Genomic DNA, 11,675 nt, shown 5'->3' on the forward strand with positions numbered 1-11,675 from the left:
GGTGGTGGCCGCCACCCACGTCCTCGGCGCCAAGCGGCGGCGTGCTGGCCAGCACGTCGTCCCTCCGCAACCCGCAGTCGCCCTAGCCCCCGCCTCCTCCCTCGCCCCGCCGCAGTCGCCCACCACCAAGCGCCATCGGAAGACGTCGTCGGTTGGGCCGAAGGGTGCTGCGATGGCCAAGCTCGCCGCGGAAGGGACCCCGGTCGTGAAGAGGACCACCTCCCGGACGAAGACCGCGCCCGCGCCCCCAATCGCCGACCCTCCGCCCGTCGTGCACGAGGTGCTCAACGGAATGCCCGAGGTGCTCGACGGAATATTCCGTTATAAGGGTTGGGTTTGAGGGTTCTAGTATTTGCCCCTGTTTTTCAACCCTTAAAAATGTCAAAAAGTGGCACTTCTCAACCCTTAAAACTGCTTTAAGGATTTGAGGGTTTGAGAGTTCTACTAGTAATGCTCTAAGAACGTCAACAGATATGTTTGCGTGTGTTTGATGCAAGTATGATGTTGGAACACGATGACGTCTGTCCTTGTCTTCTCCAGGGGCATATTGCGAGACGTAGGGCAGCCTCGCCTGAATGTGAGCACGAAACTGGGCTAGCCCAGCGGACGAGGCCACAACCTCGTTTTTATCTGTTTCTTCTCTTTTTTTGTTTCTTTTTTATATTTGTTTATATTTCCAAATATTATATATATATATACTACAAAAATCATTTATATAAAACATTCAAAATGGCAATCAATCATTTCAAAAATATTAAATGTGTATAGAAAAAATGTTTCTCATGTATAAAAAAATGTATACAGTGTGTATGGAAAAAAATAGATCATGTACTTAAAAAATGTTAATCAAGCATTTAAAAATGTTAAATATGTATGAAAAAATGTTTCTTATGTATAGAAACATGTATACAAAAAATATAACATGTGTATGAAAAATGATGATCATGCATAGAAATATTTTAATTAAGCATTTGAAAATGTTATATATGTGTAGATTTTTTTTTCTCATGTATACAAAGAGTAAAATATACAATCCGTTTGAAAAAAAATGTTGATCATGTATTTAAAAATATGAAACGTGTATAAACAAATGTGATGATGTATAAGAAAAATGTACAACATACATAGAATAAAAGTAGACATAAAAAACAAATATATAAAAATGTTAATTATGTATGTAAAAAATGTTAAACATGTATATAAAAATGTTTTGATGTATACGAAAAATGTACATTGTTTCTGAACAATGTTGGATATATGTATTCAGAAAAGTGTTCAAAAGTGTTTAAGAATAAAAAAAGGAGCGTGCTACGCGTCGGCCGGCTGATCTTTTTAAAAGATCCACCACCTCACGAGCCGTTCGATCTAGGTTGTCTTTGAAACAAGGGTATTGTTTCGGAAACAATCGTGACTATTGTTTCGGGAGTTATATCTCGCTTATAGCCAGATGGTATGTCCCCTCACCTGAACAGCGATGGACCAGCTCGGTTGCATCGCGGTTCAGGTGAGGGGACATACCATGTGGCTATAAGCGAGATATAGCTCCCGCGCTTCTCCGGACTTTGGACCTCCTATTTGATGCATAATATTGCGTCACATTGGAGGGTTGCCACACAGGCAACGATCGTGAGCTGGCAACCCATTTCGTTAGGCGTTCGCACTACAAAGGCTTTGTTCATGAATGATTTTTGTTTATTTCAGTTTACAGTTTGTTTTCTTCCGAAATGGATGAATATTTTATTAAAACAATTTTATCAAAAATTGGATTTCTTTAAAAAAATGAGCATTTTTGAAATTGGGAACATTTTTTTGCGAATAAGTTTTGACTATGGGAGTATTTTTAAAATTTTGAACTTTATTAAAGGGCGGTCATTTTTTAAATCTGTAGATATTTCTAAAAATTCCCAAATAGTTTTTTAAAACATGAATCGTATTCGAATTTGTGAACAAATTTCTACATGGGAATTCTTTTTTAAATACTAAACAAAATTGAATATACAAAATTTAAAAAAATAACATTTAAAAAAAGGAAACTTTTGTGGAAAATGCAAAATAAAAATAAAAAACAAAGAAAACTGGTAAAATAAACATCAGGAAAAGGAGAAAACGAACCTAAACCGGTTAGTGATTCCAGAAAGTTCCCTAAACCGCACTCTGTAGAACACTAAAATGGGCCGGCCCAGTGAAGCCCCTCCTATGCAAGCCCTATACGGCAACTCTATGTGACTGGTCGACGGTTTGCCACACAGAACGGCAAATAGGATTTGTCGTATTCTACCTCCTTCCAATGTGTCGTCACGAACAGAGACGGTACTGAGATTTTGGAGGCTTAGGACGAAATTAGAATCCGGACCTGTAGAATAAATCGTCTAAATAATAATCATAAAAAAAATCTATAGAGTGCACTATGCGTCAGCGTGACGTGGGCTCAACGATGTAGCTCGTCTGAGTTGGTTTTGATTGATTTTTCTTCTTTCTTTTGTTTCTTTGTGTTTTTAAGGTCTTTCATTAATTTTCGTTGTTTTTTATTCTTTTTTCATCATTGGTTTTCTTTTGTTTTTCTGTGTTTCTTCATTGGGTTTTTAACACATGCCTGTTTTTTAATACACATTGTACATTTTTAGTATACATGTAGAATATATTTGCTATACATGTTGCACTTTTTTAATGTGCAATGTATTTTTTTCCAACTACATGTTTGAATACGTATTCAAATATGTGTTAAATATTTTTGAATACGCGTTGAACAATTTTCCAATTGGATGAAACCCATTTTTAACTACAAAAACATTTTTATTTGTATCAATATATTTTTGAAATGTCATGAACATTTTTTTTGAAACGCATGAATACTACACAAACATTTTTTTACAGTATATAAACACTTATTGAAATGCTATATACATGTTTTTGAAATAAGTGGATACCTTTTGAAATGTCACATGCATTGGATGAAATCAAGCAATTTTTGTAATTATGGAAAGATATATTTTACATTGTAGAAACATTTATTTTAAATGCCGTGAACATTTTCTCAAAGTGTGTATGTGAGTGTCACGAATCATTTTTAAAATTCTATCAACATTTTAAAAATGTTGCACGCTTTTTAAATACTAAATAAAAAATATAAATGTCTTTAATAATAATGATAATAAAAATATGCGCTAGGAGCGAGCCCTCGCCCTCGCCCCTGGCCCCCATGATCTCGATGGGGGCCGGCCCATTTAGGGGAGCGGCGAGGGGTTCTTAGCGAGACAAAGCCCCCCAACGGATCACTTATTGCACTCCTATGCTTGATGTCTCACGCTTTGGGCCTTGCCCGGATCACGCAACAACAAGGACTGCGTACTGCGGGGATCAGACTACTAATCCTTAGCTTCCTATCACACCAGCGGGAAGCCGTAGGATTAGATCATGAAGCCTCGTGCATGATAAGTTAGTTTCCTTCGCTCGTTACCTTCAAAGTTGCCATGTTTTAACGTTGCCATGAAAAAGCGTTCGAGATGACATGCTTAAAACCCGAATGTCCCGGGATTTATTAGTTGTCATGAAAGAACGTTCGAGATGACATGCTTAAAATCCGGGATTTATCAGGGTCCTAGATGATTACCATGAACTAATTCACTCTAGTCTCAGTACTACAACCAAGAATTAAATCCGTGACAAAATTTACACCGGAACAGGGCGCCGCAACCGATCCTCTTTATTTGAAGCTGGAAGCTACTGTACATAGTACGCTATCTCACATCTCGGTGACCGTCGGGGTCGGCGCGACCGCGCACGCTCACACAAAGGGAGGCGGGACATCGGACGTCTGCGGCGGGACGACCTCCGGCGGAGCGCGCGGCGGGTCCACCTCCGGCGGCGGCGGCGGGATCACGTCGGGGTTCGGCGGCACGGCCGGGATCTCCGGCCTCGGCGGCGACGGGATGAACGGCCCCGGCTGCTCCGGGCTGGGAGGCGTGCCCGGCACGGGCGCGCCCGGCATCGGCACGTCCACGCCCGGGGGCGCGTTGAACTCCGGCGGCATGTCGATGCCCGGCATCTCCTGCGGCGGCCTCGCCGTGCCCGGCATCTCCTCTGGCGGGCGGGCCGTGCCCGGCACCTCCTCGGGCGACGGCACCGCGGGGAACCCCGGCGGCGTCGGCCCCGGAGGGAACCCCGGCGGTGTCGTGCCGCTGCACCGGACGCCCACGCGCCGACCGGAGCACGCCATGCCGCGCAGGCGAGAGCGCAGGCCGCTGCTCCCCGCGGCCGCCGCCGTGCACCAAGCCGGCAGCGACGCCCTCACGAGGCTCACCGACATCATCACCCGCTGCCCGGAGCTAAGCCAGGGTCGGAGCTCGTCGACGATACAGAGTCTACAAAAGCAAAAGCCAGTGCGCAACCGCACGAGAAGACAACCACAGGAGCAGAGCAGAGGCAAGCGGCAGTGCCGACGCACTTTAACGGCCTTCACGTCGACACGCGTTCGGCGAGGAGACGCGCGGAGCGCGCCATGGCACGTGGCCCGCGCGCCGCGTGCCGGGGCGAGGCAGACACGTGCCCGCATGGCCGGACGATCGAGTTTCGGTACTGCCAGGTGCGCTAGTCGGCCGGTCGGTCGACTCCAAGCTTATCACCTTCAGAGAGTAACAAAAGTTGATCCCCGGAGAAATTTACTGTCTTGAAGTAAAAGTAGCAATAATCTTGGAGCAGATCAGTGAGGAGATGGATTTACATTTACATAGATATAGAAAAGGCAAGGCCAGCACTAGTTGTAGTAATTCAGGAGAGTCAATGGCCCAAAGCTACTGGACTGGAGGAAGGCGACGACGTACCCCGCAGAGCTCTCTCTACGTCGGCAATGGAGCTGGAGCTGCTGCTGCTGCTGCTGCATCGACTACACAGGACGAACAAGCAAAATTCTTCTCTTGCCGAAAGGAAAAACAGAGAGCTCCACGGCACATCGGCCTCCGTTATTTCGCAGCGCCCTGCGGTGTTCGTCTGTCAGGACTGGACTGGACCGGAGTCGCCTCGATGAGTGATGATTAAGCCGTCGGCGAGCCGGCGGTGGGCCGGCGACGAGGATCGGGCTCAGGAGGAGAGCAGGCGGCGGAGCTGGAGGAGGTGCTCCTCGTTGGAGATGTTGAGGGAGAGGCGGAGGTTGGTGAGCAGCGACTCCTGCTCCCACGTCAGCGGCCCCGACGCGTGCAGCGCGCGCACCGTCGACCGGTACGCCTCCAGCTCCAGCTCGTGCACGTCCACGCCCGCCGGCCCGCCGTCGCTCAGCGCGCCGTCCGAGTCCGACGACGACCACGCGGCGCGCGGGGAGGCCGCCACCACGCGCGACTGGGCGTCGCCGCGCCCCACGGAGCAGCAGCCCCCGTGCCGGCCACTGCTGACGCCGACGTCGTCGTTCGCGGCGCTGCAGCTCGCCACCGAGCACTCCGCGGGGGCGGCCTCTTCCCTGGCCACCTGGAAGAGCCTTCTCTGGCTTGGCTGAGGAGAGAAATCAAGAACTTCGGACGATTTCCTCTTCTTGCCTGATCTTCTCAGCGCATCAGCAGGCAGCTGGTTGCCCCTTCGGGTCACCTGCAGAAGATGGATAAACAGTGAGAAAAGATTGAGAAATTGCACAACTGTTGAACAGCCGGAAGAAAGTGTGACGCCTCAGTTACAGACTGAAGTCTGATGCAGCAGTGGACAAATTATGAGATTTGGTGGCAATTTGTACAATTCATTCATGGTGGTGCCAACCAACATGTTGTATCTATCGTCAGTGTGTGCATTTGCTTCCTTCAGAGCTTAGGTACAGGTTGAATTACTTCAACCGAGCTACATTTTTCCTCCTTAAAAGCAGTGACTGCTTCAACTGCTTGGTAGCTACATTTGCAGAGAAAAACAGAGAAGCAATGCGCAGGAACACCTCCACTACTCATCAAAAGTAGTGAAATCAAGTTGAGTTGATCCCATCTCAGCCGTGCTAGTTCCAAAATTGCCCATCAAGCATGTGGACTTGATATAAGCATTTTCCAGGAAACTATCTACTGAACTCTGCAAACCTTTTCCCTTCCTTCTAGTCTTTTAGGGCATGGCTATTTCAGCCCAAGCTAAAAAAACTCATGTCTAAGGCCGGCCTAGTCCTTCTACTTCTGAAGATGCCTAGACCATATTCCTAGAGTACCGAAATAACAAGCAATGCAATGGTTGCTTCATGGGTAGTAAGTAGCAAGATGGAATTCTAAGTAACAACAATGGATATATAATGTGACCAGAAACATCATGAAAGAGTATGAACTATTAACTGCCGAATAAGCGACTCATTTCAGAGATGAAAAGTAGCACATTTACATGCTCCAGGAACTGACTGGATGTTGCTTACCTTGTTGTCAGCTGCAGGGAACTGCTTGCCATAAGGAGGAGCTGTGGGAGCATCATGTGGTTGTGGAACCCTCAAGCTAGAAATGTGGAACTCTTTCAACTGGATGCAGTCGGCGAGCCTGATGACAAAGTAATCGTTCTTCACAATCTTTGCAATCTTGCCAAGCTTCCATGTGTTATGATCAAACACCTCGGTCACATCTCCAATGATCCATCTGCATCTTGCCTGATGAACAACAGCTGGTTGGTTTGGCCTGAAACCATAGCCCCTCTGCACGGCAATCGGATCGGCCTCCCTAAAACTGTTTTTCAGCTTCATGATTCTACTCCTGCACAATGTGGAGGTAGTAACAAGGTCAAGATATGCACCAGCAGAGCAGCACTTAAAAGAAAGGACATAAATCTAATCTAATCGTGTTCTTCCTTAATGGGTCCAGCGGAAAAACAGGATAATTGTGATTGATCATATGCAGATATCTGAATATGTCATAGCAAAAGAGGGCTAGTCCAGTGCCAATCAATTTCGGCATGGGAACAATCACTAATGATCTACGGAAAAAGAATTCTGATTGTATGTGTAGATGTGCATGCAGTTAAACTTGATTGAGACAGAGTCAACACCAATTCAGATCCATCTCCCTGTAGGAGCTCAGAACAAAAAGAGCTGCTCAAATTCACAAGTTTCATCAACGTAGGAACAGAACCAAATTGGATACCTTCAACACAACAAAAGAAAACAGAAGAGAAGTAAACACCTCATCCAGGATAACCGATCGATCTCCCAATCCAGATCCACTGGCGTATCCATGGACGCATCAGAACCGGGAACACACGAGATCGATCAACAGAGAACATACACAAGAACGAAAGAAAATTCCGGCGCAAGGAAACCCAACAAACCAAGTCATCATCAGGACAGAAAAAGGATCAGTTTTCGTCAACAAGAAACATTCAGCAGTTACCAACTTGACTTGGTTTCATTCAGTCCTCGTTTTACCCCCAATACCTGATCGAGATTCCCAGCTAAAAAAGCCAAAGCAGAAACATCAAAGGTGGAAAACAAGAGCAATCCATCCACAGAACTGGGGAACACTTGCAGCCTGAGAAAAAGAAAACTCAACCATTGGGCATTGACGATCCAAAGCCATCAAAGGCCGGGAAATGGCTGCCTGCAGAAACAACAAGAGCAGTCCGGAGAGGAACAGATTGATACATCGAACTGGAAACGGGCAGCGGGCAGCTCGGATTGGGATCGGGAACTGCAGAGGATCCATCCGATCCTCGCCGGGCAATCTCACCAAGATGCAGAAATTAAACGGGGAAGTAGTCCACTCGTCACCAACCTGCGGCAGAGCTGTGGGTGGATGCGCCTTGGCCAATCCCAGGAACGGAAGAGGAAGCAAGACAACCTCGGTATGGTGAGTGCGAATCCTCCTCCTCCTCCTCTGATAGATTAATCCCCAATTGGGTTGCTCCTCCAACCCAACCCAATTGGGATTAAGCCGCGAGGGCGAGGGCAGAGGGAGGGAGGGAGGGAGGAGACAGGCGGCACTTCTTTCTGGTAAAAAAGAAAAAAGGGAAACAAAACTGAGCTGCGGGAAAAACACCACCACCGAGCCCCAAGAATAGAAAGCCAGGAGATTTGGAAGGAATAATAGTGGAGAGAAATTTGGAGACTGATCGGCGACCAACCTGGGAGCGGAGGAGGGGCGGAGGAGAACAGGATTAATCAGTAATCGCTGGGGCGGTTACGGTGGATGGACGGAGGGAGGGCCGGGCGGGCCTTGGAGGTGGCGTGCTTTCTTGCTGCTTGCTGATGGGGGGGACGGGCGTGGGCTGTTCTTTCCGTCTGTTGTGTTCTTGGCTCTTGTTTCCTCCCTCTTCTCTGCGTTTTTTTTTCTTCAGATTATTTTATGCCTCCTTAAAATAGGTTACTTTTGAGCATTGGCTAATGGACATGTTTGATGTGAGCTGCCAATTGATGTCTTGAAAAAAATGCCGAGGAATGGCACGGGTTGGGGAGTCTAGCTAGCTGAAGGTCCCGCCTGTCGGGTCGGGTCGGGTCACGAATTCGGAACACCTTACCATTGATTTTGCGAGAAACGACGTCGATGATGTGCTCTTTGCAATTCGCAAAGACCAGAATCTATTGGCCTAGTTATGTGAAAAAGCAGGCTAAAATATTTTTGTCTCGCTTCTCCTAAAGATGAGCAGGGTGGTGTCTCACTTTTTTTCTCGCAAATACGTAAAGATTGTGTATCATTTCATTGATAGGTACTCCGTAGGAGATAACGTTGACGAGGTAAAGGAGAGGGGGGAGGGGCACCACATAACGTGTGGGAACGAGCAGGACAAGGGGTGCTCAGCCCTCGAACGAGCAACTAGCTAAACTCGAAGAGCACGAAGGCTGCATCACAACCGAAGCCGGACACCTTGAGAGAAGGACCATAATATCATCCCAACTAGATCTACGCACCATCCATCAAAAGCGCCGACGAAATGACAAGTGGAAGGCGGGAATCATTCGGACCCGACCAAGGAAGACATTGTCTAAGGGCCTGTTCGGCAGCTCTCCGCTCCTGGAGCGGCCGGAGCGGGAGCGGCCCGCAGCCTATTTTCGTGGAGTGGCCAAAGTGGCGCTCCGTGTACTCCTGTATTTTGTGGAGCCAGATGATTGTCGAACAGGCCCTAAGAGAGGCCAGCGACGGAGTACATTGTGCCCCGAAGGCTCATGCCCACGCCTCACAGCAGTGACCACCGTCAAAGCAACGCAACCCCTCCCCGCCACGCGCGCGCACACACACCGCAACACTTACATAATTCATGGTAGCACATGGTATGTGTGCCTAGCAACTTAAGATTGAAATTAGAGGGGGGGGGGGGGAGCAATTGCGTGATGGAAAAAATTATTATCACCAAGTGAAACACGCGTGAAGTGCTTTCGTGCAGTGTAGTGCTACCCACCCAGGGCAAGGGTATGTATGCTTCACGTTCTCCTGGGAGAATTGGCGACGAGAACAATGCTGCGTCTCGCTAAGCGAGGTTGCTTTCTGGTGTGACAATTGTGCGACAGCTTTCCTCGTTGGTGTGTTTAAGCTAAGCTAATATTATCATCTGACGCTTCACCCTAAGCCTAATTTAAGACAAGAAAACAAGTCTACAACAACACCAGGCTGGTTTAGCGTCTTGCAGGTTATTACTACTGTAGTTTCTTTCTGATGAATTGTTTCTGGCCTTAAAATGTGAGCATTCGTTCGCCTTGGATGCCTTCTCCCTCTGCCCGGAATGGACAACGACAACGAGAAGATGATTTGACTTCATTCATCGATTTAAAAATCTATCCAGATAAGGCTTGGTGCGATGCTTGATGACAATCCCACATCCGTCTAGATAGGTGGTCGCATTGCACGCTGGTTGGCACTTACGCATAAAGTTACATACCAGTCAGATTTTGAGTTGAATTGAACGTCTATCGCCCTTCCGGCTCTGTGTTCCGCGATCAACGAGGTCCGTCGTCATCAGTTAATACGAGGAGCCCTGCTTCAGTGCTCCCCCCTAACTCAATTTTTTAGGGGTATTCGTGACCCCGTCAGATATTTTTTTCTCCGGTCCGTCATAGCCCATATCCAAGCCCCGTGTAACCCATATGTATGTATATGGTGCCCTTCCCGAAAAAAAGATTAATCACGCAGCTTCTCCATCATTCCGTTGAGGTTCTCTACGAATATCGGCGGCGGCGATCTCGTCCGAGAGCGCGCGCGGCACCGTCGTGAACCTCCAGCGCTAGCAGGTGCCGCATCCAGTTTTCCCATATTTGTCTCGCTCGCGGCAACATCAAACGAACTGTCGCCGTTTTCGTGGTAGTGGTTAACCTAGCGGGGCGGGTAACCTAACTTTCTGGCGGCCTAGGCCACATCACGGATCTTGTTCTGGTAGTGCTGCTCGTCGTGATACAAAGTGATCACGGCGGCTAAAGTGGGTTTCTTCTGTCTAGGGTTAATCTAGCGTCGGTTGCCGTCAGTTGTGTGCACGGCCGCTCCGTTATTTGATGCGGCGGCTAACCTAGGTATCCGGCGGCGCAGGTCATAACGGGTAGCGCTACTTCTCGCGATCCAAAGTGATCACGACTGGTGTCGTGGGCATCTTCCTTACTAGGGTTGACGTACCTTATCGCCGATGACCGGTGTGGAGAGGGGGGAGGATCCCTGGGTGGTCATAGGTCGTTGGTGTTGGCTGTGTGCATGATCTGAACGCCCTCGGTTGGGGTAGTTTACTTAACGTTTGTAATCCTGTGCTATGTGTTGTATATTTCAGTCCTATGAACTGCCACCGGCTAGAAAAGACGCTCACCTTCGAGCACGAAGGCGCCACGGTCACGTTGCAAGGTTTGTCTTTGTCTAATGGCTCGTCAGTATGGTTGTCCCTCAATATGAGGTGAGCTGGTTCTCGTTGTAACAACTGATCTCGCTTGTGGTATGTGTTTGTGCTCCTTGAGATGCAGGATGTTGTGGAGTGATGAATCGAAGGATTGAGGTTTGCTTTACTGTCCATGGTTATTTTGATTGGTTATGGTGAGTGAATTGCAAAAAACCACCACATTTGAAGTTGTCATACACAATTGCCACAATATTTCTTGTGCGCCCCAAAAATATACCACTTTTCTTGCTAATTTTCTCAATAAACTTAAATGACCGATTTAGGACAAATTAAACCAATTTATGACATGTCGGGCCCGCTCGTTAGGTCCATGTGGCACTAAAAGTCAACCCAAACATCATTGACTGTTAAGTTGGATGTAGGACCCATCCGTCAGAGTCCCATCCACAACTCTCGTCCAACGGTGGACGCCTCTGCTTGCACCGACCGCGCGCCGCTCCGGCCGACCTCCACCCATGTCGCCGTCCCGGCCTCCCTCCGGCGGCGCTACCACCGCAGACCTACGCGCATAGTCGCCCCAACCCACCCCGCACCGGGATATGGCGCCCCTGCTGAAGAAATATGCCCTGGAGGCAATAATAAAGTTGTTATTTATATTTCCTTATATCATGATAAATGTTTATTATTCATGCTAGAATTGTATTAACCGGAAACTTAGTACATGTGTGAATACATAGACAAACAGAGTGTCCCTAGTATGCCTCTACTAGACTAGCTCGTTAATCAAAGATGGTTAAGTTTCCTGACCATAGACATGTGTTGTCATTTGATGAACGGGATCACATCATTTGAGAATGATGTGATGGACAAGACCCATCCGTTAGCTTAGCATATTTATCGTTTAGTTTTATTGTTATTGCTTTCTTCATGACTTA

At 47.6% G+C, this 11,675-nt stretch overlaps 2 protein-coding genes across 3 annotated transcripts; both read right to left on the reverse strand.

Annotated features, from left to right (window-relative positions):
• Window positions 1-3,682: 3,682 nt before the first annotated feature.
• On the reverse strand, window positions 3,683-4,577 carry LOC123123194 (vegetative cell wall protein gp1-like). Its single transcript, XM_044543660.1, has one exon. It carries the CDS (start codon window positions 4,550-4,552, stop codon window positions 3,785-3,787), a length of 768 nt encoding a protein of 255 aa, XP_044399595.1. The 5' UTR covers window positions 4,553-4,577; the 3' UTR covers window positions 3,683-3,784.
• LOC123123193 (uncharacterized) lies at window positions 3,683-8,208 on the reverse strand. 2 transcript variants are annotated; one of them, XR_006460542.1, is made up of 5 exons: window positions 8,056-8,208; window positions 7,707-7,921; window positions 6,365-6,692; window positions 4,821-5,574; window positions 3,683-4,622 (listed from the first exon to the last, which is right to left on the reverse strand). XR_006460542.1 is itself a non-coding variant. In XM_044543659.1 (4 exons), the coding sequence occupies exons 3-4, from the start codon at window positions 6,680-6,682 to the stop codon at window positions 5,077-5,079; spliced, it is 816 nt and encodes a 271-aa protein (XP_044399594.1). In that variant the 5' UTR covers window positions 6,683-6,692; window positions 7,707-7,921; window positions 8,056-8,208; the 3' UTR covers window positions 4,667-5,076. The 2 variants fall into 2 exon arrangements, 1 of the variants encoding a protein (XP_044399594.1); XM_044543659.1 differs by lacking the exon at window positions 3,683-4,622 and having other exon boundaries at window positions 4,667-5,574.
• Between the last annotated feature and the right edge of the window lie 3,467 nt (window positions 8,209-11,675).

Source organism: Triticum aestivum, chromosome 5D (genome assembly GCF_018294505.1).
Source record: "Triticum aestivum cultivar Chinese Spring chromosome 5D, IWGSC CS RefSeq v2.1, whole genome shotgun sequence".
NCBI classification, from domain to species: Eukaryota; Viridiplantae; Streptophyta; class Magnoliopsida; order Poales; family Poaceae; genus Triticum; species Triticum aestivum.

Bases quoted from the DNA above. Each gene is read 5' to 3' on its own strand.
- LOC123123194 (XM_044543660.1), bottom strand. From the start codon at position 4,552: ATGCGGGCACGTGTCTGCCTCGCCCCGGCACGCGGCGCGCGGGCCACG.
- LOC123123193 (XM_044543659.1), bottom strand. From the start codon at position 6,682: ATGAAGCTGAAAAACAGTTTTAGGGAGGCCGATCCGATTGCCGTGCAG. The intron at 5,575-6,364 runs GTAAGCAACATC...CATCTTCTGCAG, and splicing joins TCCCTGCAGCTGACAACAAG to GTGACCCGAAGGGGCAACCA.